This window comes from Lonchura striata, chromosome 1A, assembly GCF_050655825.1.
Source record: "Lonchura striata isolate lonStrDom1 chromosome 1A, ASM5065582v1, whole genome shotgun sequence".
NCBI lineage: Eukaryota > Metazoa > Chordata > Aves > Passeriformes > Estrildidae > Lonchura > Lonchura striata.
This window is the reverse complement of record NC_140741.1, coordinates 72984906-73011457: the sequence shown is the minus strand read 5'-3', so window position 1 is coordinate 73011457 and position 26552 is coordinate 72984906. Positions and strand designations below refer to the sequence as shown.

At 44.2% G+C, this 26552-nt stretch overlaps 2 protein-coding genes across 2 annotated transcripts; one reads left to right on the top strand and one right to left on the bottom strand.

Annotated features, from left to right (window-relative positions):
* The first annotated feature begins 2893 nt into the window (after positions 1 to 2893).
* On the top strand, positions 2894 to 6853 carry LOC110470965 (endonuclease domain-containing 1 protein-like). The gene is made up of 2 exons (XM_021531051.4): positions 2894 to 3178; positions 5022 to 6853. The coding sequence occupies exons 1-2, from the start codon at positions 2894 to 2896 to the stop codon at positions 5583 to 5585; spliced, it is 849 nt and encodes a 282-aa protein (XP_021386726.3). The 3' UTR covers positions 5586 to 6853.
* On the bottom strand, positions 6665 to 26167 carry IL2RA (interleukin 2 receptor subunit alpha). The gene is made up of 7 exons (XM_031503688.3): positions 25396 to 26167; positions 16611 to 16796; positions 16268 to 16390; positions 15747 to 15974; positions 13986 to 14039; positions 13085 to 13157; positions 6665 to 11810 (listed from the first exon to the last, which is right to left on the bottom strand). Exons 1-6 carry the CDS (start codon positions 25580 to 25582, stop codon positions 13105 to 13107), a joined length of 831 nt encoding a protein of 276 aa, XP_031359548.3. The 5' UTR covers positions 25583 to 26167; the 3' UTR covers positions 6665 to 11810; positions 13085 to 13104.
* Positions 26168 to 26552: the final 385 nt, after the last annotated feature.

The window sequence follows — 26552 nt, the reverse complement described above, 5'->3', positions numbered from 1 at the left end:
GTTAACAGAGACAAAAGAAACCACAGGACTCAACCAGTTTGTTTAAACAACCTTTGGTCTAACACACTTCATCTGGATACTTCTGGTTGTAACAACAAACTAATTATTCTATTATTCCTGGACTTCTGTAAACAGAAGAAATTATACAATATCATAGGAATTATGTCCTGGGAGACTGCAGAAGAGCAGACTGTGAATATCTGAGTGTACTCAGGGACAGGCCAGTCCATCCAATGTCACCAGAGCTGTTCTGTTGGGAACAGAAACACGTGTAGGTCCTAGAGCAGCAGCAGCTGCAGCTGGTGGGATGGATGGAATGACCAAGGAAGTGACCAGACCCTGTTAGCTGATTTTGACATACCATGCTGCCAGTCAGCAAATTCTGGCAAAAATTCTGGGGAAACTATGGCAAACAACTGTCAGCACATTTCAGAGTGGGTATGAACAAACTCCTGTAAATAAAAATCAAAAACTTCTCCTTTCTATGGAAATCCCTGTTTATAAAAAAAGGCAGATTCGTTACTGGGTATATATTTAACTGATGTGGACATACCATGCTGCCAGTCAGCAAAGCTGGGAGAAATTCTGTGGAAATGATGAAAAACAACTATCAAGACATTTCAGGGTGGGTGTGAACAAACCCCCTGAATGAAAATAGAAATCTTCTCTGTTCTGCGGAATTTCCTGTTTATAACAAGGAGCAGATTTAGGACTGGGTATATATTGCAGTGGCACTCCTGGGGAATTCAAACAGTTCTTTCTCCAGGGAGAAGACAGAAGGAGCAATTCAGCTGCCTGATCTGAGACTCTGCTTCAAGGTAAGCTATTCCTCCTTTTTCACCATTGACTCCAATATTCAAAATCTTCCCTGAGTTTCAGAATAAACATGAATAGGCAAAGCCTATTATTCCTAGAGTTAAAGTTTATTCTTGGAGTTGCTGAGCTCCAAGGGGCAATCAGAGCTTATGCATGCATTGAATTTTGCAGCAGTGTAGTATTTTCTGTCAGTCAGGAGGGCAACCACAGAAGGAAAGATTTGGGAAAGAAACTCAAGCCAGCTCACCTGAAAATAAATATCGAACTGTTGAATAAGAAGGAAAGGGGAGATTATTCAGTAGTAAAACTCCACCTGTGACCTTGCAAAAATATCGGACAAACTCAGGTGCAGTCTGAATTCCCAGGAAAATTTACTCAAAAGACTTCTTTGGAAATCAAACAACTGTCTCTCCCTGGTGAGCATATAAACCCAGACAGTCTGAGACTGCAACAGAGGCATTTGAGACTCCTCTGCCACTCTGGGGCTGTGAGCAGAATCCTGTGCCATTCCTTCTCATGGTAGGTTGTTTTCCATGTATCTGTTATGTAAGATATTAAGTTAGTGAGATCTATATTAATCTCATGGAGGGGTCATGCAGAAGGACTTTTCACACAATTTTCTGCTAGATTTGGGGCAGCTATGGGCATGCTCTACAGAGTACTGAAAGAGTCCTGACTTGTAGTTCCAGTTCTCAGTTTCCAGCTCATTGGCCACCATGTTCCTGATACCAGGATGAAAATGAGAAAAAGGACCACATATCTTGGGTCAGAGCTGGGCTGTGTGCAGCTCATTATGCTGAATCCAGTGGTAATGGAGAGATGAGGGTCAGGGAATAGAAGAAGGAACCACCAAATGTGCAAGGTGCCTTGTCAAGCCCTCAGCACTCCTCAGCTCAGACCCTTCCCAGCCCAAGGTGGGCTTTGTGCTTTACAGGCTGTGGCAGCTTTCTCTCCTAGGAACCCTTTGAACTGCCTGTCCCAGCTCCCTTATTCCAAATGCTGATGATAATAAATGAGTGTCATGCAGTGCAAATGGAAGCATCTCTGCTCTCCCAAATCTGTGCTGCCTCTGAAAGGAGGCAAAGCTTGCTTGCTTGCTTGCCAGTATCTCAGGGGGCTGTTCATCAGTTTCTCTATAGGGGACGATCTTACTGACTGCAGAAAATCACTTGAGCACTGAGAAAGACAAAACAGGACAAGTGGCTGTCCAAAAAAAATCCTGCTATGGTGCCTTTAACTGTACATGGAAATCAATCAGCAAAGCTGAAGATGGGCATCAGCAGGAATCCCAAGCAAACAGGGGAAGAGCTGCCCCTCAGTGCTTGCATTGCAGCAGCCATTGTGCTGGTAAGATAGAGGTCCTACCCCCATGTTTGCTGCTACCATCTTCTTGGTCCCTTCATTTGCTCTCTCCATGTCTGCAAGTTCAGAGTCAGGGGTTGGATAAGGTGGAAATGCAAGGTGAGCAGCAGGACACCCATTGCCCAATGCCAGGTGAGGGGCAGGACCCCAGGTGGATCATCTGGGGCTCAGAACTGGGTCTGACTGGGAGAGCTGCGTGTCTGTGTGAACCTGGATGGGGCCAGGGACATGCAGAAAGTGCAGCATTGCTATTCTTTGCCTGCCCAATGCCCCATGAGATTAAAGGCCAGCTCAGAATTGCAGGGGGCTGAGCAGAGACTGTGCCCAGCTGCAGGTGTCTGCTGTGGGAAGGTGCTGAGAGCAGGAGGGAAATGTGACCTTGTCCCAGGCTGTGCCTCAGTTGCAATATCATTTGCTGTGAGAGCTGATTGCACTCGTGGGAGTTTGGCTCCTTCCTTCTACAGGCTGAGCTCTCCCACTGTTGCCTCCTCTGGGCTCCTAAACCCTGTTTTAGGTTTCACCTTTATTGCTCTTGTGATTTTTCCATATGCAGGACAGAAATTATTCCTTTCCTGGTCTCTCATAATCCCCTGCTCTGTCAGCTCTGTCCCCCTGCACAAAAGGCTCCAGGCCATGACCAGCTCTCTCCAAGCTGAGTGTCCCTCTGCATTTGCCTTCCAGGGGAGCAAGAACCCTTCACTGAAACCCTCCCACGATGCTGGGGCTGCTGCTGCTGCAGGTGTTGGCCAGCTGCCTCTGGCTGGGACACGGTGAGGTGGTGAAGTCCTTTGAAGAATGTTCTGAGTTTTTCTATGCAGGGACCACTCCAAATGATGCCCTGAATCCAGAGAAACCAGCCTTGATCTGCCAGTTCTTCAGGAACAAGTATCACTTTGCCACCCTGTACGACAGAAACAATAGAATTCCTGTCTACTCTGCTTACAAATATGAGCCTTCAGATGTCAAGAAACCTCCAGAGTGGTGGTTAGTTGAGCCTCAGGTGAGTGTCTCTCTTACCCTCCAGCCACTCCAGAGATGAGCTGCAGCATTTAAATGGCCACTTCTATGTCCTAACACCCCACTACACACATGCAAATGGACACACAGGGTGGGAATGTCCTCACTGAACTTCAAACCCCTGCAACACATGATTCCTCTGATGCATCTGAGACATCAGCAGGAGGATGAGATGAATCATATCCCAAAGGTGCCCAGCTCTCTGCCTTCACCTGGCAGGAACAGCAAAACAGATTACTTTGCATTCATCACAAAGTCAAATGCTTTCCCTCCCTGTGCCCTGCTGTGCTGAGTGACCAAGTGATGGGGAAAAGGCATCCAGGAGAGGCTAAACTTGAGGGATCTGATCCCCACTTTGCCCTGAGCTGTTCTGCATCCCTGGCAGAGTTTATCTGCTCCCAGTGAAGAGTCAAACAGGCTTTGTGAGTGGTGTGAGAGAAGTGAGGAGAAACTCAGAGGGGGGTGAGATGGCCCATGGGAAAAGGCACTGGAGCTGAGAGGGTCAGGTTAGCTGGGGAGGGATTTCTGGAGTGGCAGTTCAGGCAGTGAAAAGTGAGGAGAATCAGTGCTGGTCCATTCACAAGGGGGTGGTCTCCATCCATGTGCAGTGACCCCTGGGCACCTTTGGCTCAGGCTTGCTCCAGAAGGATCCAGCAGTCAGACAGAACTCCCCAAGCTCTAGAGCCCTCACAAATGTCCTGCAGACATGAAAAAAATAAGCATCTTATTAACCATAGGAACCTGAGCAACTACTCTGGTCTTGCACCACTGCACCCTTCCCATTCTCTGGTTTTGGAAAACCATGGAATTGTTTGTTTTGGAAGGAACCTTAAAGATCATCTCAGTCCAACTCCCCTGCATGCACCAGGCCACTTGCCATCAGACCAGCATGCCCCAAGCCCTATCCAACCTGGCATTTCCTCCTGGACTTTGGAACAGGCCATTCAAAAATTCATTGATTTTATTAACTTTCTCCTGAGGGCTTTTTGGAGTATTTAGTTTCTCCAGGACTCTTTTGAGGTTACAGGCCTCTCTCAGAGGCTGATCATTTGTAATTTCTTTTCAGTGATGCTACAGAAAATGCTCCCTGGCCCAGATCAGCTCTGAGACACATTCTCAGCACTGCTGTAAAAGGTTTCACTTACACTGAAATCTTTTTGCTTACTGAGAAAAACTGTTCATCCTTGAACAAACTGCAGCCCACCCAGGGAAACCTCAGCTCCAGGACTGATTTCCTGACACATCTCCCTGGCTATGGGGTTAGAGGCAAACTCTGGTGTTCCAGAACTGGGCTACACCTGCAGCAACCACACATAAAATCACAGAATCACAGAATCACAGAATCACAGAATCACAGAATCACAGAATCACAGAATCACAGAATCACAGACTCACAGAATCACAGAATCACAGTGGGGTGTGAAGGGATCCAGGGAGAGCCCTGGGCAGGTTTGGGCTGTGGAGACAGGAGGAAAGGGAAGCAGATTTGGCAGGGGAGGTGTCTCACCAAAGTCACCTCTCAATCCTAGGAGTGGGAAATGCTCCTTGTCTCACACATCCATCCACGATCCCAGCACAGGCTGCAGGCTGGATCACAGAGGTCACAAGTCAAACTGAGAGCAGTCAGATTCTGAGCTGCTTGCTCATTAAAGCTCTTGCATTCATGCAGGAGGGACATGTGTATGATTTCTCTCAAATCCATACCTTTTCCTACACTGAGATGACAAAAAAATGGGTTCTTGACTATCAGAGACTTCTGCTCCAGGGAAATCTTCTCAATTACTCCCATTCCCTATTCTAATACCTCTTTCTCTTTCCCTGTCCAGCTCATAGATAAAAATATAAAGCTTAAAGAGATGGAAAGGGACAAGACCCTCATAGAGAAACACGGGATCACCTTAGAACAAATCAAAGAGAGCCAGGCTGTTCCTGACGACTACAAAGGACTGAAGGGTTTGGACCGTGGCCATTTGTGCCCCTGTGGCCATATGAACAGTAAAGAGAACAAGATGGCAACCTTCACCCTCACCAACATAGTGCCCCAGGACACCAGCCTCAACAATGGCAAGTGGAGAATCTACGAGCATCAAAAGATGCAGACGAAGACCAAGGACTGTAAAAGCACCTACGTTGTCACGGGTGCTGTGCCTGGGAGTGACAAGATCTCTGGAGATAGGGTTAATAGACCCAGCCACATCTGGTCTGCTGCCTGCTGTCTGGGGGAAAACAAACAGCCCAAAGATGCTTGGGGGGCCATTGCTGAGAACAACAAGAACAGGGTGGAGGTCATCAGCCTGGGGGAGCTGGAGAAGAAGTTGACTGATCTCTATGGGAAAACAGTTACCCTGTTCAACAATGCCTGTCCCCGGGAACAAAAGCCACGTCCTTAGAAGAACCTTGGTGGCTTTTCCCACATGTCTTAGAATCACAGAATCACAGAATGGGTTGGTTTTGATGGGACCTTAAAACCTTAGAAATCATCTCATTCTGACCTGCCTGCCATGGTAAAGGACACCTTCCGCTACACCAGGGTGATCCAAGCCCTCCCCAGCCTGGCTTTGAACACTTCCAGGGATGGGACACTCAAAACAGCTCTGGGCAACTTTTACTTGTACCACAGCCTGCTCAGGGTAATTTACTTCTTGATAATATCCCATCTAACCCTGCCCTCCATCAGTGTGAAACCATTCCCTCTTGTCCTGCAGTCCATACCCTTGTCCAGAGACCCTCTCCAGCCCTCATCGAGATCCTTTCGGTCCTGGACTCTCAGGGGTCTTCTCCAGGCTGAACATCCCCAGCTCTCTCACCCTCTCTCCACAGCAGACCCACCCCAGCCCTTGGAGCACCTTCATGGCCTCCACTGAGCTCCACACCAACAGCTTTGTATCCCCCTTGTGCTGCGGGCCCCAGAGCTGGAGGCAGCCCTGCAGGTGGGGTCTCAGCAGAGCACAGCAGAGGGGGACAAATGTCCTGTGCAGCATCGGTGCTGCTTCCTTCTCTGGTGAGTTTCCAGCTCTGTCCCTCAGGGCCCCTCCTGCTCTGCTCAAAGGCACAGAGCTGTGGGCAGAGCCTCCAGCTGCTTTGCTTTGCTGCCCCTCTCAGGAGAGAGCTCTCAGGAGCGAGTCCTCTCCTCCTCAGCTGTCCCGAGAGTGTGCAGCTGACTTGTCCCTCACCTCCTTAGCAAGGCTGTGGGACCAGGGCCCCTCAGGTGCTCAGAGATCTTTTCTGGAGATCTCCATGTCTGGAGATACCCACACCTCAACAATGCATGGTTCTGGACAACCTGCCCTAGCTGATCCTGCTGGAGCCTGGAGCCTGCACTAGAAGATCTTGAGAAATCCCTCCAAAACACAACAATTCAGTGATTCTGTGATCCTGGGACGTGCTTTTGTTTCCTTGCTTTTGAGACTGCACCTTGAGAGCAGCAGCTGTTGTATCAGACAGGCTTTGGCATCAGTCAGAGAGAAAGTTTTGAGCAGCCAAAGCTCAGTTCCTCTGCTGCCCTCCTTGGACACCTTCATTCTCTGCTCTGCTTCTGAAGCTTTTCTGCAGATTTATGACAAACTGATTTGGGGAAATGTATTCAATGGTTGTCAAAGATCAATGTGTGCCACATCATGTAGTTTGCAAGAGCTTACAATAAAAGTTTATTGCTGCAGTGCTGGATTGCATGGTCATGTCTTCCATAAAGCACAAGTTGCTTCCCACTGAAATTTCTACAGCCGCCACCAGTAAAGTCCCAGTGCCCAGAGCATCCTTGCAGGACATGGGGTGTGCAAATGCAATCAGAGGATGCTGTAACATTCACACAAGTGTCAGCATCTGACACCAGTTCTCCTGTGAATGGGCATGAACAGAGTAGGCCAGGGTGCCAACAGCTCTTACAAGCTGTGTCACTTTGAGAGGTGCCAGCTTGGGACTGGACTTCTCAGATCAGGAGCTGATGTTCATCATCCTGCTGGGTCTCAGTGCTCAGCCAGGACCAGCCTGTTTGGGGGCTGCACTAAAACACAGGTTCTGCTGGAGGTGCAGAGTGAGGCAGCCCCAGGCAGGTATGCTGGTGTCCCCACTGTGACTGCAGCCAGCAGAGCTCCAGGCCTGCCTCAGTTGCAGAAAGAGATGCACCCAGGGCCACTGCAGCTGCCCTGAGCTTTGGAGAGCCCCACTGGGGCTGGCTGATGTGCTGCAGGATCCTGGGCAACACCCACCCCATCCTGGGCCAGGAGCCAGAGGCCAGGCCCATTCCCCAGGACAGCTCTGGGGCTCTGCACACCTGAGCACAGGGCACCAGATCTCAGGACAGCTCTGGGGCTCTGCACACCTGAGCACAGGGCACCAGATCTCAGGGCAGCTCTGGGGCTCTGCACACCTGAGCACAGAGATCCCTGCCCTGCCCATGGCAGACACGGGGCACTGCCAGGGAGCACCATGGAGTTCTGCTCCCCTTGCCTCCAGCTGCCATGGGCACAGCAGCAAGAGCCCTGCCTTGTGCCAGCTGGGCTGCATAGACACCTAGGAGGAGATTTGGATTTTAGGAGAACGAAGTGAGCACATCAGTCTCACCCCCTTTGCTGGACAGCTCCTGCAATCCCAGGATCTCTGCCTGGATGGATTTTTTCTGCTAGGATCAAATGCTGACACAGCTCCTGATGGGATGAAAGCATCAGAGTGATTTCAGGCTGAGGCACCTCTGCAATCATCTCTGCTGTACCTCAGGGTGCTCCCTCTGACGTGCTCACCCACCTCTGCACACTGGGCTTGGGACCACACTTATCCTCACCCCTGCTCATGCCTGTGCCCACTGCCCCCACTTTCCAGGCTCCGGAACCACTGACTGCTTGATCATCTCCATAAATCCCTCCTTTATGAACTTCTCAGGCTGTTCCCAGGACCTTTGCCCTTGGTAGTACTCAGACTGCCCTGCCCTGCACTTCAAGCTTGTGAAACCCTTAGGAAGCCCAATAGGGAAAGGAATTGTCTGAGTTCCTTCAAAATCCCCTTTCTCCAGTACTGCAATCACAACAGACTTTACAGTTCCCTGCATTTGCTCAGTTTAGTTCTTGGGGAAAAACTCAAGCCTAGTCACCTTGAGCACTAACATCAAATATATTAAGTAGATGGGTGTGGAAGCATTGTGAATAACATAACCCCTCCCCAGACAGTGCAAATGTCCTCTGGACAAACACAAATGCTGGCAGAACTCCTGGACAAACTCACTCTAATCCTAGTTTGGGAAACCTTACACATCTTCCTTCCTGGATATCCTATAAAAATAGCCATTCTCAGACTGCAGCAGAGGCATTTGAGAGCCCTCTGCCACTTTGGCAGAAATGCCCTGCCTTCCACAGCAGGCAGGTGAAATATTTGGAAAACACAAAATAAAGGATCAGCTTGGCTGCTGCCTTCCCACAGGTATTAGAGGTGCTCCTCACAGGAACCCAGCTTGGGGCTGAGCAGAGGGTTGCCCCAGCTCCACAAGCAAGCTGCCAGGCACCTTTCATCTGGGATTGCACTGTTTTCTGCTCAGTCTGCTGTGGATGGGGAATAGGGATGGAGCCTTTGCTGAGCCCAGAGCGGGTCCATGCCCACGGTGGGGTGGGAAGCACCTGCGCTCCCTGGGAAGATGCAGCTGCACTGATATGGGAGGGTTAATTTTGCAGTTTGCTCTGTCTGTCCATCTTTGGGGAGAGTTCTGGGCTCCAGTGTCAGAGGGATTTTAGCCACTAAGGGAGTGGTGAGGAGACACTGCAACCTCCAGACACTTCCCTGCAAAGTGTTGGATCATGCAGCTTGCTTAGTCCTTTTCCAGTTACAGCAAGGGTTCAGATTGCATTAAATGAACCAGTTGTCAAGTGCTCTTCTGGAAGAGAAGGAAACAAGAAAATTAAGACATTTTTATAACCTGGCTCTGCTGGGCAAAACACAGCTCCTGCTCATGTGGCACAAGAGGAGTGCTCCCACATGATGCACATAAAAGTTTCTCAGTGCCAATGGCGGTGCCAGAATTTGCTATATGAAAGCATTATATGGCAGGTAAACTCATAAAATGGAAATGTGAGAACTAGTCTTAGAACACATCTCTGTTTGCAAAGCACACATTGAATTTACAGGTACTTTCGTATCTGACAAATTAAAAGCCCTCTTTTAAAACGAAATTGTGTTTTCACGTTTCAAAGTAATCTACAGGACAGAACTGTCAAATGGAGAGTTTCTCTTTGAATACCCACTGCCTGTGTGAATGGCTACTCCCCTCACTTCCAACACTGACTTCTTCAGGGTTTGTCTCCTTTACTGCCATCGATGCCCATGGAACCTTCTCAGAAGGAAAGGAGGAAGAAGGAGGATGAGGAAATGGTTTCCTATTTACCCTTGCTGCCTGTATTTTCTCTTCAAACCCTGCTTTTCACTCAGAGCGAAGTGTCATGTCACAGAATCACAGAATCAATGAGGTTGGAAAAGAACTCCAAAATGATTGAGTCCAATCTTTGACCACCTTGAGGCACCATGTGCCACGTCCAGTCATTTCTTAAACGCTTTCAGGGATGGTGATTCCACACCCTCCCTGGGCAGCCCATTCCAATGCTTAACCACCCTTTCAGTGAAGAAACTCTGCCTGAGGTCCAGTTTGAACTACCCTGGTGCAGCTTCAGGCTGTGTCTTCTCATCCTGTCAATGGTTCCCTGGGAGAAGTGACAGACCCTCACCAGAGTTTTTTTTCTGGGATAAACAATTCTAGCTCCCTCAGACACTTTTCATAGGACTTGCCCACCAGCTTCATTGTCTTTCTCTGGACTCACTCCAGCACCTCAGTGTCTTCCCTGAACTGAGGGGCCCAGAACTGGACACAGGACTCCAGGTGTGGCTTCCCCAGTCCTGCTGGCCCTGGTCCTGCTGGCCACACTATTGCTGTTACAAGCCATGATGCCATCGGCCTTCTTGGTCACCTGGACACAGCTGAGTCAAGTTCAGCTGCTGTCACCAGCACCCCTTGGTCCTTTCCCACTGGGACACTTTCCAGCCACTTTACCTGTAGCTCTGCCTGGGGTTATTGTGGCTGAAATGTGGGAACCAGTACTTGCTCTTGTTGAATCTCATTCTGTTGGCCTCCCACCACTGATCCAGCCTTCTGTCCAGATCCTTCTGCAGACCCTTCCTACCTTCCAGCAGACCAACATTCCCAGCATACTTGACATTATCCATGAACTTACTGAGGGTTCATGCAATAAGATACGCAGTACAAATAAATCCTATTCCAACAGGAATGAAAAAAGCCATGGGAAATATAAACATCAAGGCTATGGAGTGAGAATAACTCAACAGGAATACTAACCACTAAAGCAATGACACATACACTCTATCTCAAAACAGAAAACTCAACCAAAACCTCCTCGTGTCTTCTGAATTATAAGGAAGGGATCCATCCCATTTGTTTTTTGTCATGTGCCATGTAAGCATCTGTAGTTAATCTGGTCAGTCTGGCCATTGTTAAAGTCAATGCAGAGAAAAGGTCAAGACCCTGAGCCATTTAACCTGTATATATACATAAATAACTATATGTCTCTCTGTGTGTATAAATAAATACATATTCACATGCATATATTACAGAATAATAATATATGTATTATTCTATATAATATATATTTATTATGTATCTATAGGCAATAGGGTGACATGAACTGCTCTCTAAAGGGACTTGTTCCCCCCCTCCACCTGCCTCAGACACAGATACTTGCATTCAGCCAGGTGAAACCCATCTTACCCAGCCAAGTGTGACTAAAAAAGAGGCAGAAGAATATCCATATGTTGCAAATTCCCAACAATACAAGAACATGTCAAGTATTATGTGTGTTTGAGCCTGTCCTCAGATGCCTTTGTGCTGGGCTCTCTCAGCTATCAAAGGAGCTGTCAAATTAATCAGCTGCCACGATCTGCAGCATCCTTGTCTGAGCTGGAGGAATGATGTAGAAACTGTCATGGATGGCACAAATCCAAAATAATTGGGAAAAGGGGAGTGATAAGGAATGCATGTATGTAGTAAACCATAAGGGAATCCTGTCAGATTATCAGCTGCAGTGCAGGGGGTAAAGGGGTTTAATTACCAAGGGGAAACATTTGAGGAGAAAAGTGTGCCTGTGCTTGACCCACTTGGGGAAGAGGCAAGGGGACATCAGGTGTCCAGCAAAGCTGCTCTGTTTGTGGGGAGGATGGTGTGTGGGCTGAAATGACAGTGGCATCATTTCATGTGCTTGGGAGAATGGTCCATATGTACTCCTGGTGGCTTGGGAGGGGCTGCAGTTATATTAGAGATACATCTGCTACGTGGTAGGAGGACGAGAAGTGGGTTTGGGAAGCAGTTTCAGGCAGGGCTCTTTCCCCATCAGTGATAGGGTGCAGTCCTCCTACCAGCACTCTGTAGGTAGAAAGTCATGCTGTCCCCATAAGAGTTAGGCTGTAACATCTTCTGCCACATTCACACATTGGATTTAATGCCCAGGCTTCCTCCTCATTTGTCACTGCTGGTCTTGGGGTCGCTGGTACAATCTGGTTTCTTCTTTGGCAAGTCATTAATTTCACGAGTTTGCATCTGAATGCCACAAATTTCTGAGAAGTCTTCCCTACAACAGGAAAAACACTTTATTACAGGTAGGAAGAAGCAGGTTTTCTATGGCTTCTTCTATATTTACTATGAGAAACAACAGAGTATTTTTTGTAGATGACACCATTTAGGATCTCAGTTACTCTTTCATTTGTCAGTTACTATTTCATCTGGCACTGGCTATTTCACCTTTGTTCCACCACACAGCCAGTACAATGTAGATCATTCTTGACAATTTTTCACATAGCATCTTTTCAGAAATCCTACAATGGCCCAGGAAATCTGCACCATGGTTGACTATCTTCACTAAAGCACATTTCAAAGTGTTGCTTACATTTTCTATGGTTTTATCCAACCATGAACTGACAAAAATCCACTTCTAAGGTGGTTTCACAAGGTTCTCCCTTCCCACTTTTCAAGAAAAATCTCCATTCAGCTAAGAAGCAGCAGTAATGAGTAAGCAACATGAAGAGAAACAGGGATGAGGATTAGCAAAGAGAGAGGAGAAGAGAAGAATTCCCAAATGTTGAATAGGGACATCTTGGCTTAACTAGGCTAAGGAGCCTGTGAACAGGAGCAGCCTTGGTGCATCTCAGTGTAGTAACAGAAACAGGGAGGAGGCCAGACTGAAATAAACCTGAAGTATAAAATTGTCATGAATGACACAACTCTGCAATTTTGGGTGATGAAGGAAATAGAATTACGTGGTTGTGGTGACAGATGCTCCCCCAGACTTCCCAGAGTTTGGCCAGAGAGAAAAAGACTTATTGCATAACCCATCTGAAACAACGTATTTGCATAATTAACCTTAATTTTCCAACAGAATTAATCTCCCACCCATTATCTGAACAGCCCTTCTCAGTTACACAATGGCTGGGACAAAGACTGCTTTTTAGAATTAGAGAATCACGGAATGATTTGGGTTGGAAGGGATCTTAAAGTCATCTCATTCCATCCCTCTGCCATGGGCAGGGACACCTTCCACTATCCCAGGTTGCTCCAAGCTCGATCCAACCTGGCCTTAGACAATTCCAGGGATGAGGAGTCCACAACCTCTCTGGGCAACTTGCTCTGAGATGTTTTGATTTCAAAAGCTCTGATTCCTCCTTTTCTTGTGCCAGTATTTAACAGCTGAATCAGACAATCCCAAAATCCGGGGTCATATTTAACACCGAAGAAGATGTCCAGAAATCTAAGCAGTGCAATAGGGAGAGGCTGATCCAGTTGATGACTCTTCCACCTCTAGGGATTTTTTGGTTAGATTTCACATTTTCCTCATTCTGTCCCACTTACTTTATTGTTTGCTTGATGAGTCACACAAAGGCAGTGGGAATGATAAGCAGAACAAACCAGAGAGCTGTAAAACCTGAAAATCAATATGGTTAGCACCTGGAATTTTCTTAATTACTGCATTTAATGCAGCTGGGAGAAACAGGCAAGATGTGGGATAGAGCCTCATCTTGCCCCTCTGCCCAGGGGCAGGAATTTTTCCATGTTTTTCCATTGCTCCCAGGACCCAACCAACTAGAGAGTGACCACAGTTGAATAAGCAGTTTGCAAAACTCCTCCTTCTCTTCCTTCATCTCATTCCATTTTTTCCTTCTCACCATAATGTGCACTACAGTTTTCAACAGACTCCAGCTGGAATCAAGAGCCCTTGTGCAAAGTCTTGAGTATATTCACAGCAAGACACAAATTCTATTTCATCATCTAATGATGATGGGGAAGGGGGAGAAGAAAATCTCTTCAGACTGATCTAAATGCACTAGTTTAGCTGTGAAGAAATGTTCTATTTGCCCATCTTTTTTTATTCCTTTGAAAATGTGAAAAAACCTCAGCATTTAAATATTTACATTTTTTTTCTGCTTTTTTCCAGTTGAAGTGATTTGCTGAATTGACAGAAAGTCTCAAAGAAGAATTTGAAAATAGTTCCATTTAAAAAACAGACTTTTGGTTGAACAGGGTTTTTTTGCATTCTTTACAAATATTTGAAAATTTCTTTATAAAAGCTTAAGTGCTTAAACAATCTGTTTATACTGTCTTTGTATAAACTTCTCACATGATACATGGGTATAGATTTGTCTTGCAGCATATTTAGTAGGTCTAACAGAAAAGGATCTCTTTGGAATAGAACAACAAACAGAAAGACCAACTAAGTGCTCTGGGTGGTGAAGTCTTTAATAAAATGGCATACCTGTGACTGGCTGTGTCCCTGATGAGGAAAGGAAAGAGGACAGATGAGTCAAACCTATGAAGAGAGAGAAATTCTTGATTTTTGTGTCAATTTGCTCTTCTGATGAAGAAGAGCACCAGAGCAGTGATGAGGACAGAGTCAGCCAAAGAGGCAGCGCATTCCAGCACCAAAGCAGTTCCAAGGGTAGGGTATGGCAGCTCTCCCTTTGCACAGAACATTTAAAAATTGCCATGTTTGTTTCTTGGCCATCAACAGATCTTTCCAGCCTGGATACCAACGTATCTGCTCACCTGGTACCTGTTAATGGTGGGCATGAAGTGAACTGGAATCTTTACTTCATATAAGAGTGGAAGGATGAATTTCAAGGTGCCAAGCTAGTACTTGGAAACATGGTTTCAACTGGGACCTGTTTTTGCCCAAAAATGTAAGCTAAAACATCCCTGGTGCAAGAAATTAATCTAATTTCTCTCTTATCCTGAAAATAAAGCTCTGAACTTGCCCCTGTATGGGGCAATATTTTTAACAAGATGTCCTGTAATAGTGGTTTCTTGATAATTTTTTTGTGCTGAGTGCTGAAGGAGAACTGAAAGTTCCAGACTCATTACAGACATCAGATCATAACAAATACAAAGGCAACTCTTTAGGGGAATAAATATTTGGTGCTCTATTTGCAAGGACCTGACCTTGCCGAGGTTTCAGAGCATTTTGCAGAAAACTAGAATTACTGTTTAGGTAAATTAAAGGCTGAGGTGGTTTCTTTTTTTATCCAGTCCCATGTTGTTCATAATCCAAATTTTAAAATTTTAAAATATTTGTGATTTTTAAATATGTGTAATTGCAATAGGTTGTATTATTTTCTAGGACTGGCTTGTTGATGGGCTATATCTATCACAGCAAGAAATTAGCACCAAGGAAAATTTTCAATGGAGTCATGATGGAAGAGGAAAGACCAGAGAGCAAATTGTGACTTCTGTACCAGGAACACTCTGAACCAGGCACCACAAAGAAATATATCTATGAAACAGGGGAGAAAGTCCTGGGCTGATGCTGAAACATTGTGTATGCTGTGGTCTGGTATGGTCACAAAGGCTGGAATGACAAAGCAGGCTGAATTTCTCACTGACAGACATTTATCTTACAACTGTAAAAGCCACAGTGAACTTTCACAAAGCAGAAATCTGTACATTTTCCTGGAAATGTGTGGAGTTTCTCCCATGAAGGGACACCTATTTCATGGTTACCTCCCAAGGGATTAAGTGAAGGAATCTGTCTGTGTACATTATCATCATTTCAGTGGTAAGTTACATTTGATTCCTAATCAATAACATTTCTTTTGTTGGCTTTAATATAGGTATCTTGATACAGTTTTATATTATTTGCTAGCAGTTATTTTAGTTTTATGTTGTGTAGTAAGTAATTCTGATGAAGGTCTTTGTCTGTTACCTCCTGTTCATTTGTCTTAATAAATAATTCCTTTTTATATAAATACATCTGATTTGCCATCAATAAAACTTGCAGGACAGAGCAATGCCTTAAATTTAAACTGCTGACAAAATCTGAGGCTAAGGAAGGATTTGCCTTCATTTCACCCCGTTTCTGTGAAGGTGTTTAAATAAAAAAAAGGGAGTTCTTTCTTCGCCTCAGTGGCAGAGCTTCTTTAGTAAATTTTTTGAAGCTCCCCCTCTCCCCACGACAACTGGGGGGTCTGAACCCCACATGAGCAGGTCAGACATTGCTGTGGCATAATCACAACCACCTTACCTGGCCCAGTGGTCTGTGGTGACCACTGGTTGCTGTCATTGGTGCATCTCATATCGAGGGGCGTCCAGAAGGTTTTGCCATTCACCTCCTTGCACGTCCTGCTGCCAGAGGTGGGGGGTCTCTTATCATAACCTGTCTGGCACTTGAAATGCAAGACTTGTCCCACGTAATGCTGTTGGGGCAGCCTTATGGAGGCATGTGGAACAGTCTTGGGAGGACCACAGAAATCTGTGGGAGCACAAGGAGCACGCAGTTAAAGCAGACAGGTTTTGCATAATGCTTCTGTTCTTTAAAATCTTGTGTTCTTAGAAAATCTAGACAAGCAGGATATAGCAAGGCTTTCTAATACTTGGTTAGGATATAAAATACTCATTTGCTTATACCATATCACCTTATTCAGCCAAGATATTCCAAAAATCATTTCTTTCACTCTGTCTGAAAAATAATTAAATATTATTCACCATTTTTACACTACTTCCATGGAAATCAGCAGGACAAGTATTGAATGAGCTCTTATTTACCTTTTTGTTTGGACTCTGAAAGGTCTTCTTGCTTCTGAGGTGCAGGGCTCCTTGGTTCTCTTTCTGGCTTCTGTGTAAGTTCTAATTCCATCATGGGATCCATTGACGACAAATCTTTCTGCTCTGTGGAGAAGTTACACTTGTTGAGTTGCAGCAGGACAAATATCAGAACAAAGTGCCAGAGCACCCAAGCTTCTGGAGGTTGGATAAAGCTGTTTCAAGTTCTAACTTAGAAAAATAAGCACAAAAGATCTTTTGTTAATGCCCAGATTTGTTTTATACCGAGTAACACATAGAGGAGAAACACCTCTATGTATAGAAAAAAAAAACAACATTCACTCACCAAAGCATTTAAATAGTTGGTGTTTCCAAACAGCACCCTGCTGTTCAATCTTACACTGAATTCCTAGGTATTCACTGGCCTTTCTGCCATAGCCAGGGTCACAAGTATAGTACAGTTTGGTCTGTGCTGGATACATCTCAGCAGTAACATCAGCAAATTCAGTCGGTGGAAGACTTGGGCATACACCTGCAAATAGAAAGCCTGAGAATCAGGACATCAGGAGAGCCTGGCATTTTATTTCATGGATCAAGGACTGCTCTGTTCTCAATACCAGACATGTCCAGCAGATGGACAACATGAAACACTACCAACATTTTCTTAATGAAGCTGCACACAGTTGTATTGGAGAGCAGCTACCCCCAGCAGAATGTGCAGCCCTCAGTCTATGGAGGGAGGCACAACAGGTAAAAGTAAGCAATTAAAAGTTGCAATCATCTATAAGCAAACATTGCAAATGGGCACAGACTCTCAGTTCTGTCTGAGGACAGACACCAAAGAGCAGCTTACTGTGAAATAAGTTTACAAACCTAAATATAACTTGTCCCAAAACAGGAAGTGAAGTGTTGTGTCATCAGCAAATCATATCTAAATATACTTCACAATCAGTTGGAATGAATTAAGTTAGATTATTTCATCATTTCAGTGCACTTGAAAAGCCTGCTCAAGCTGAGCTGGGGACCCAGAGGTTGATAAAGGCACTACTTAATTATTATTTAAGGCCTAAAGGCTGAGAAATCAAAGGATCAAATAGTCTGGTTGCACCAGGCCTGGCACTCTGGATCTTTATGGTTATATATAACATAGTAACAGCTATGGGGAGTGAAATTCTTATCATCATATCCTCACAGTTTCTGCAGCAATAATTAATGCAGCCTTAGCAACCAGCAGGAATAACTGCTAAAGGCCCTCAAGTCCCTGAGAGCTGTTCATCATTTGGTGTCTGCCTTCGATTCGATTCCCAAAGTGCTTTTTCCTTGAAAGACCAACAGCAACTCAACCTGTGGCTCCCAGCCCCAGCCCTGCAATGCCCTTTACTTTCATTTCCTCGCTTTGATATTTTCTGCCCTTTTTGCTTTACAATGTCTTGCTGTTTAGTAAGTCACAAAGTCTGAAGGAGGCAACAACAAAAGGTATGTGAGCACTTTAACAGCTAATCTGCATATTTTAATCCCCTTGTATGTCTGTGTTATCAAAGGATTCGCCTTGTAAACTACATCAGACTGTGGCTTTGACAGAAGCGACTGCACCCGAAATAGTTAACCACATGGTTTACCACAGACTGTCAGGGTGATTAAAATTAAAGAGTTATCAGATCAGCAGCAAGTTGAGATCATGTACTCTCACTTTCCCTGAAAGCTAAAAGCTTGTTTCCCTCAAGACTTCAAAAATCTCTTTGAAGCAGACTGCAGATCTGAATCTCAGCATAAGGCACTCAAACCTACAACTCATTAGTCTCTTCTTAAGAAAACCCACAACATTTAACCAACTCATAATAAAGGGCAAGCAGTCTTTTAATTGATGATCAGATGTTGGGTTCTTCTGAACTTGCACACATCAGACAGGGATTGTGCAGACATGGTGCACTTGGGAGACGTGAACATCCACATTGCAGATCACACACAGCATTTCTTGAATCCAGCCTTTTAATTTCATCCACATTGCTTAAGTTCTTGTCTTCTCACCCCTAAATAACTGCAGTATCTTCTTTGACCTTTACAATCACATTCCTTTCTCTGATCCAGAAAGAATTTTGGAAGAGGAATTTCCCAGGTCTTGTTGTGACCTTGTGCCTGCCTCCCTTTGACTTTTAACAGCTTCATTGTCACATAAAATATTTTGCTCCCATTTTCAAGAACCTTCTCCTTTGCAACCATCACAACCTTTTAAAAGACTGGCTTGTCCTCCCATACTTCTCACCAATGTGTTTCATCAAAGTCATCAACTTTTGGGTTTATTGTTGTACCAATCCTCACACTGGGAGGAGCCATGAATGAATATGGATATTGCAAAATATCCTTTGCCATGATTGCTCTTAATTTTCTCAAAATATCTTATATATCTTCAGAAGTGCTTCTCTTTATGTGATTTTTACTCCTCTTTCTAGAAAAAGTAGGCACTCAGCATGTAACTCATGCACCCTCCTGCCAGGCAATTTTAGGGAGTGAAAAAGGTCCTCCCTGAGTCCCCTTTTCTCCAGGCTGATCTCCCCCAGATCCCTCAGCCTCTCCTCACCAGACCTGTGCTCCAGACCCTTCCCCAGCTCCACTGCCTTTCTTTGGACCTGTTCCAGCATCTCCATGTCTTCCTTTGGTTCATGTCATGGCACCTCCTGGAACAGTTTGGGAAGACTGCAGAGAGGATGCAGACCTGGTGAGGTCTGGACCATACTCTGGAGTGAATTGAGCCTAAAACTTCATTCCATCTTTGTGCCCAAAGAAACTACATGGTTTGCCCCTAAAAAAATCAACATCCTTGCTTTGTGAGTGGTAAAATAGCCAAGGGATTAGAAAAATCCAGGGAGTAGGGAATGGCAGGGTAGAATTTTTTTTTTCCTTCACCAAATTTCTGACTTTTTTATATTTTTAGGAAAGATTAGCTTTGTTTTGGAGGTTTTTTGTTGTTTTGCACCTTGTTGGTAATTAGCCAATCAGTTTGTTTGAGTTAGCGTGATATGAAAATGTCAGTCTTTTAAAAGGCCAGCACAGCAGGGCATATCCTGCCTCACAGCCTGTGGTGACCAAGTTTTGCACAGCCCAGCTTTCCCTGGATTCTGCATCCCTCCACAGCTGCACCGGGGTTTCACTCCTGCTATTACTGGTTTGAAATACTGCCCTCACATTACCTTGAGATGTCTTGATGTTTTGTTTGCCTCCTCATTTTGCCTCTGCACATATTCCAAGTTTTCATCCCCATGACAAGGTGTTGTGTGTCACTATTTCATTCTCTTGCTATCCTGATGTCCACTGTTCTCTCATTCCTTCATTCACCAAATTCATCAGCCCCTACCAATGATTCTCACTTCCCATACCCCAGCAGTGTCCTGGGACTTCATTTCTCTGCACTTAGAGATAGTAAATGGGCTAAACAGAGAGGTTGGTGTAATTGTGTCCGTGGGGATTTAGCCTTTCTGTCAGCTGCAGAATTATGAGAACACTTAGCTCTCCTAAAGCAGATGGGGATTTCTGTTTTTCCCCATATTCATGGATTTTTGGTGCCTACAGCATTTGTGGAAATTCTGGAGGTGGTTTCAATCATTATGATGGAGTGATTGGAGACAAACCCTTGGAATTAGAAGGAGACGTGTATTGAGACAATAGCCATGAAACATAACAATTAAAAAGTAGTTATTTGTTCTGCTGGAACGCTCCCTAAATTAAGTTTGAAAAGTTTTTTGAGACCTGCAAGCCTTGTTATCTGAGCCAACAGATAAGTGTGAGCTGGGATATCTGATGCCATTTGAGATATCTCAGGGCATCTGGGATTTCCACATGAGTTGTCAGATAACACACAGGAGATATTGGAGGGAAAGAAACCCAGCATCTATATCAGCATCAGTTCTTTCAGATTTCTTCCCTCACATTTCCCATTCAACTATGTTCCCCACCCAACCACAAAACTGCTCTTGGTAGGTGTGCTGGCTCTACCAGGCTTCATGAAACCCTCCCTCCTGTTTCTCTTCTCCATCTGAATTGGCAGAGCAGTGATAGATGAGGCTTTAAAACACATTTAGTCCACAAGAAGTGAGAGGAGAAAATTTGTAACAGGCATTTTTAGTGCTAGGTAAAACACAGTCAGTGAGTCATGGCACACTAACCTAAAATCAGAACTTCCCCTGTTACGTGGCTGTGTGTCACCAGCACTGACATTAATCTGATGTCAAGTTAAAGCAGAAACGTACAAAAATAGGACGATTTTCCCCTTACTACAAAGGCAGTAGGATGGGATTGGTAGGAAACTGGATGCTCTGAAGTTTTGGGCAGAAGCAGTGGAAGAAACCAGGCACTGCACACACCTGCCCAGTTCAGAGATGAAGAGCACCTCTCCCCAGAGACACCAACAAATCAAACCGAGCCAAAATGAAGATATTTCCCCAGCTGTGCCTGAAAAGCTAAATCAGCCCTGGGGATTTATGTGCTGTGTGAAACTGGGCTCTCTAAATGGTGCAGTCTCTTGAAGATGAAACTGATACAGGCAAAGCAAAGGAATTGATACCGACAACACAACTGAAATGGTAATGAACTTTTTCTAACTTCAAAATTTATTCCCAAAGGATCATTTAACAAGCAAGCTTCACTCTGCAGGATTCTTTCCCTCATTAATGACACTTCTTACTTATGTGAGTTTGTAAGATGGGAATAGATCCCAGATGTGGGGTTGGGGTACAGACCCCAATTTAATTGTAATTTGCCTGTGAGATTATAATTAACTCTACCTTAGATTATAGAGAGATTATCTTAAAAAATAATTTAAGTAATGGTGAGTCTGCATTGTAAGTGACAGAAATACAGTGCAGATAAAATGACCAGGCACAAGTTTTAATGCAAACAGCAATGGAGGAGAGACCAGCCTTAGGGGAATGGAGGTGGGTTTGAATATTCCCAGCAGTGGAGAAGAACAATGTCCTGTTCTAAGGATCTGGCAGTTCAGTCTCTGCCGAGTTTGCTGTACCAGATATCTCTGTTCAAAAAACAGTGTAAAATATATTGGAATATGAACTGCCAGGAGCTCTAGGACCACAGAAAACTGGGTTTTGGAGAAATGCACTTATCTTACCTCTTGGCTTAATCCTGCTGAGCAGCTGTTTGCTATTGACCTAGGCAATGGAATCTAATGCAAAAAAATTCCATATTCAGCAAGGCTAGAGCAGGTTGCACAGTGGACTAAGCTTTCTCATGTTAAGCCTAATTTAGCCTCAGGAATGTGCCTTCTTAGCTCCTTCTGTGAGAAGTGGAGCTGGGCAAACCTCTCTAGAGCACAGGAGACACCTGATTTACCTTCTCCAAAGCAAAACTTTAAAGTGCTACTTTCTTTTTATCAGCTGCAGTGGTGGAAGAACGTTCTTACATGCTCACATTGATGATCAGAGTGGTTTGCCTGAGGTATTGACAGATCTCACACCTGCCCTAGCAGAGAGGCTGGGCTGGGGACTTGAACTCAAAATGTGGAATTGGAAGAGGGAACATTAGCAAAGAGAGAGAGGAAAACCAGCCTGGGCACAGTGTGCTGCATAGAAAGTGCACTAAGTAAAGAATAGGAAACACTTTTTTTGTTGTTTCTGGGTGTGTATAACATCCTTGGTTCTGTGGTAAAGTCACAGAGCTCAGACTCTTTAAATGTAATCACGGCATGTGGTTTTGTAGCAGAACACAAAGCCAAGTTTTGAGAATATACATGAAAGTTTTGTTTTGGTGTGCGACACTTTTGCTTAAATAGACGAGCTCAGTAACACACGTCTTTGATATTTTCATCTAAAAAGAAACAAAAATTGTATTTTTAAACAACAGTAGAGATACAGATTCTTTCCTTTGTCTGGAATTTTCTCAGCCTTGCCTTTTGTAGGGCTGAAAGGGCAACAGAGCATATTCTCTCTGAAAATAATTGAATGGTCTGACAAGTGTGTGTCCCAGTCTTGGGAAAATGAAGGGGAAAAAAAAGGGTCTAGTGGGGAAATTTTGATTTCAAAGATTCTCTAAGAATTCATCTCACCTGACTTAGGGACTTAGCATGGTCAGGGAGCTTTGCCCTGGAGATCTCAAGAATGAGATGGAAATTTTCTGCACATGAACATGATTTTTCCAATGTCATGCATGAAGTGTTTTTCCAATTGAGAGGGTTATATATTCTTTATGTGAATGCTCACTATTTACAAATCAAGAACATGAAGAAAAAGCAGCAGATTACAGAGTGCTGCTCCCCTGGCAGGGCAGAGGAACAGGGAGTCAAATGGGGAAAGTAATGGAAGGACTTTGGAAATGTGAGTTTTTGGGGAAGCATTGGAGGAGATGGAGCAAAGACTCAGTGAGCCACGTTGCTCCAAAATTCAGGACCAAGGTCAGAGAATGGAATCCGTGGGTAGAAAATATCCAGAAGCTGGGATCTGAAGATAGCATTAATACAACAGGGGGAACAGGGCAGACAAAGTTGAACATTGAGCAGGTAGGGAGACCAAAATAACAACACTCTGAAGGCAACAGTGAGCAAAGTCAGAAGCAGTGGCTTTCTAGAATTAGATAAAGAGTGGAATTTTTTCCTGCAATAAAAGGAAAAGGACATAACATCTCACCTCTGATGAGGTGGAAAGACAATTCCTCTGGCTGAAGAAGCAGGTACTGCAGGATCTCTGTCTGTAATGTCTGCTTTTCCTCAGTAGGATCACACTTTTAAAACATTTTTTTAACTTTTTTTTACTTGTAGCTGCATATTGCGCTCTTTGTTGCTGAAGGCCACTGTGTCTGAAAAGGTTTATAAAGGTATTTGCTCTCTAGTTGACCTTACAAGAATCATTTGTCTGTGTTTGACAACTTTAATGTATTCTGCATTGCATTTCAAATCCATGGGAGCCAGCACTAATATGCAAGTATAATGGGAAAGAAATTCCTCTCATTTACATGACTGAGATCTGGTACCCATCTTGTGTGAATGAAATTCACTTGAATGAATTTCTATCTTTTGTGAGTTTTAATCCTTTCCAGATTTAAGTTGCAAATCTGTTCAGTATATCCCTGTACGATGAACAGCAAAATGAAAGGTTGTAGGAGCACAGACCAGCTTTTACCTTGTGTTTGACCCTCACTTCAGGCTTCACCCATGCCTGCATCTTCTAGGCACTGCTGCTGTGCAGAATAAATCAGATAAATGTGATGCTCTTCACAGGAAAACCAGCATTTCTATTATTTTTAGCACTAAAGTGTAGTTTAATTTTTATTAAATAAATGATCATCCCATGCCTTAACTTCCCCAGTCCCCCAGGACTTTTCTCTCTCAAAACCCTTTGAGAAGTATCAGTGAAACTATTCTGTAAAACAAATGGGTTTTATTTCCTTCTCCCTCTAGTTATATTTATTCCTGATAGTGCATTTTGACAAACACCATCTAAGGCTGGATGTATTTAAAAAAACTGAACTTGCAGTGCTGGGACAAGCTGAAAATACTACGGCAAAATAATAAAAATAGCACTGTATGTGCTGAGGCCTGCTTGTTTTTTTGACCATTTTGACCCAGCCCCTTTCCCTTTGCTTTGCCCATGTCTATTCCCAGGTCTCCTTGTTGATCCCCCTAAGGAATTAAATCAACAGGTCTTACAGCCACAATGCCTTAAGTGTCTCCAGGATTAAAACCCCCAAATTGGTAAAAGGTGGTGTTTTGTACCATAGCATATTATTTGCAGGGAGGAATTACAAATATGTCTATGTATATATATATATAAATATATATATATAGATATATATAGATATATATAGATATATTTAAACATTGGGACAGAGATTGAAAATAAGTACAGAAAGCTGAGGAAATAAGAGCTTAGTGATACAGTGGAGAATGCACTAATTCATTCAGTGGTGAATAAAATTACATGAAATAGCATAAAATGCAACTGCTCTGACACCCCCCGATTTTTTTCCAAAAAACACAAAAGTTTCTGATAAACGAGAGCTGCCAGAAAGAAATTTCACAACATGTTCCAGGCAGAGTAATACAGAAAGTGTGATCTGGGGAACCTGACTCATCCCAGAACTGATCCCACTGACACATCTCTGGCTGAGCATCTCTGGTGCTCCTGCACGCAGCACCAAACACTTCCCGTGGGCTCTGGCACCTCATCTGGCAGGGAAAGGAGAAAGTGCAGCATTTACTGGCAAAAGAATGGAAAAAAAAAATCACCTGGACCTTCAACATTCAGGAAGGTCCTTCCTGCATTAATCAGTTCAGTCATTCGCAACACACTCTTCCCTTGAGATGGCCAGCCCTGAGGAAAATTCCCACTCCTGCTAAGGATGATCCATCAGCAGTTTCAGTACCAGCATATCTGAGAGCCTGCCTTAGGCTGTGTCTGTTCATACCTCTCATCCTGGACATCATCATCAGACACAGAAAGAAATATCACATTTATGGAGCACTGAGAATGGAAGGGTTTTTGGTTTGTTTTTTTTCCTGACTTTGAACAAAGCACTTAAAATTTAAATACACTAATGCATCACCAGACCATTTCTCAATGCACACACTTGTCATGATAAATAAGCCAAATCTAAGCAGTGTCACCATTTATAAATATGCAAAATTATGCTGAATTGGACTAGCTGTCTCCATTCACAGTTTATAGGACTGCTGATTGAGAGGTATAGCTGAAAAAATATTTCATATCTATAGTACCTATAGCAAATTTGGATGGTACCTTTTAACTAAGAGCATTGCCATCAATTTTACCTATGGGGTACTGGCATTTCAGTGTCTATTTTTGTTTCCTAAACTTACAAGCAAAATGGAAAAAGGAAATTCAAAGGACTGCTTCAGGCTGCTTTGATCTGCCCACTGTTCCAGTGATGGGTTGGAGGATACATACATTAGTCAGATAAAAAATATCCTCTAAAGCTCTGGATTTTCTGCAGTTGACAGTTTGTGGGCACAGAACTCATTTCTCTCATTTCCTTGGAATAATAAATTCCTTAAGCTCCTTAGCATCCTTCCTTTGCTGAAAGGAGTCAGGATGTTGTGAACACCCTCTGAACAACCACCAGAAGACCCAAATCATTTCTTCCCTCCCCAAAAGGCAAAAAGAGTCTTTTACCTGGCTTCTTCCCCTTGATGAATCCAAACAAGAGCCACATCAAAAGCCACTTGAGCTCCATGGGACTTGTCCCCATCTTTTCTCCACAGCCCTGAGGACGGGGAGGTTTCTCAGAAGCGATGAGCTGTTGTCCAAGCCAAGGAACTGATTGCTGCCTGATGAGGCTGTCTGGGAGCACCACCCACATGTGCAGCGAGGGCTTTGGTCAGCAAATCATCGTTTTGCTGGCTCCACAAGAAAGAACAAAGGTTGCTTTCTGTTCAGGTATTAGTCTGTTATCCAGGAAACCAAACTCGAAGCTCGGTGTGGCGGAGCATGCCATCGTGCATAGGAAGTGGTTTGACATATCAGAGCTCCTGGAAGCTACAATAGAAGCAGGAAGACTTTAATAGGTTTGTTCAGGCACTCAGCCCTAAATCTGTGTCTGGACAGGTATTAGAGAGGGACCAGAGCTGTAGAATAAATATCTGGTGCGTGACAATGGATCTCAGGCAACATCTGTGGGCTCTATCTGCAAAGAAAAGGTTTCATGGCTTATACTTTTGGCTTTCAGAGGTCTTCTGTTCGTGATGATAAAGCCATACTGCATTTGGTTTTGGTGGAAGCATATGTGCAGTTTCTCTGAATCACAGCTGAACTTCTGAAGGATAGACAGCTTGATTTAAAAAAATAAAATAAAATAAAACCAAACAAAAAACCATGAGGGTGAAGCTGCCAGGTTTGGAGAAGGTTTCCCTTGCTCCTAAATTGTCTGGGTGTGACGTGCTTCAGTGAAATTTTTGCAAATGCCAGTGAAAAACTGGAAATTACCAAGAAAGTATCACACTTTATGTAGTTTTTCTTGAGGCATTTCCACAGAAATTATTTCCTGTTAGTAAATAGAGAATTAATTGGGAGAGACTATAGAAAAAAAACATATTTCAATTATCTGTGGTATTCTATCATGATTATTACATGCTGGGCATTTATTTCTCCTTTATAAATCCTCAATGAATTAAATCTTAACAGGCAAGGTAAGGAATAGATGTGATACATTTTTAACTGCTGCTATGGCTGTATCCATCAGTCTGCCACCTTTCTCCTGATAAATCTCCCTTTGCTCTTTCCATGAGAGATTTTGTGCAGCTTTGTGATGCAGGTGACAAATCCTCCTGCGG

Bases quoted from the DNA above. Each gene is read 5' to 3' on its own strand.
- LOC110470965 (XM_021531051.4), top strand. From the start codon at position 2,894: ATGCTGGGGCTGCTGCTGCTGCAGGTGTTGGCCAGCTGCCTCTGGCTG. The intron at 3,179-5,021 runs GTGAGTGTCTCT...TTCCCTGTCCAG, and splicing joins GGTGGTTAGTTGAGCCTCAG to CTCATAGATAAAAATATAAA.
- IL2RA (XM_031503688.3), bottom strand. From the start codon at position 25,582: ATGTGGGTGGTGCTCCCAGACAGCCTCATCAGGCAGCAATCAGTTCCT. The intron at 16,797-25,395 runs GTAAAAGACTCT...TTCTATTTGCAG, and splicing joins CATCAAGGGGAAGAAGCCAG to GTGTATGCCCAAGTCTTCCA. The intron at 16,391-16,610 runs GTGAGTGAATGT...ACTTCTCCACAG, and splicing joins CCAACTATTTAAATGCTTTG to AGCAGAAAGATTTGTCGTCA.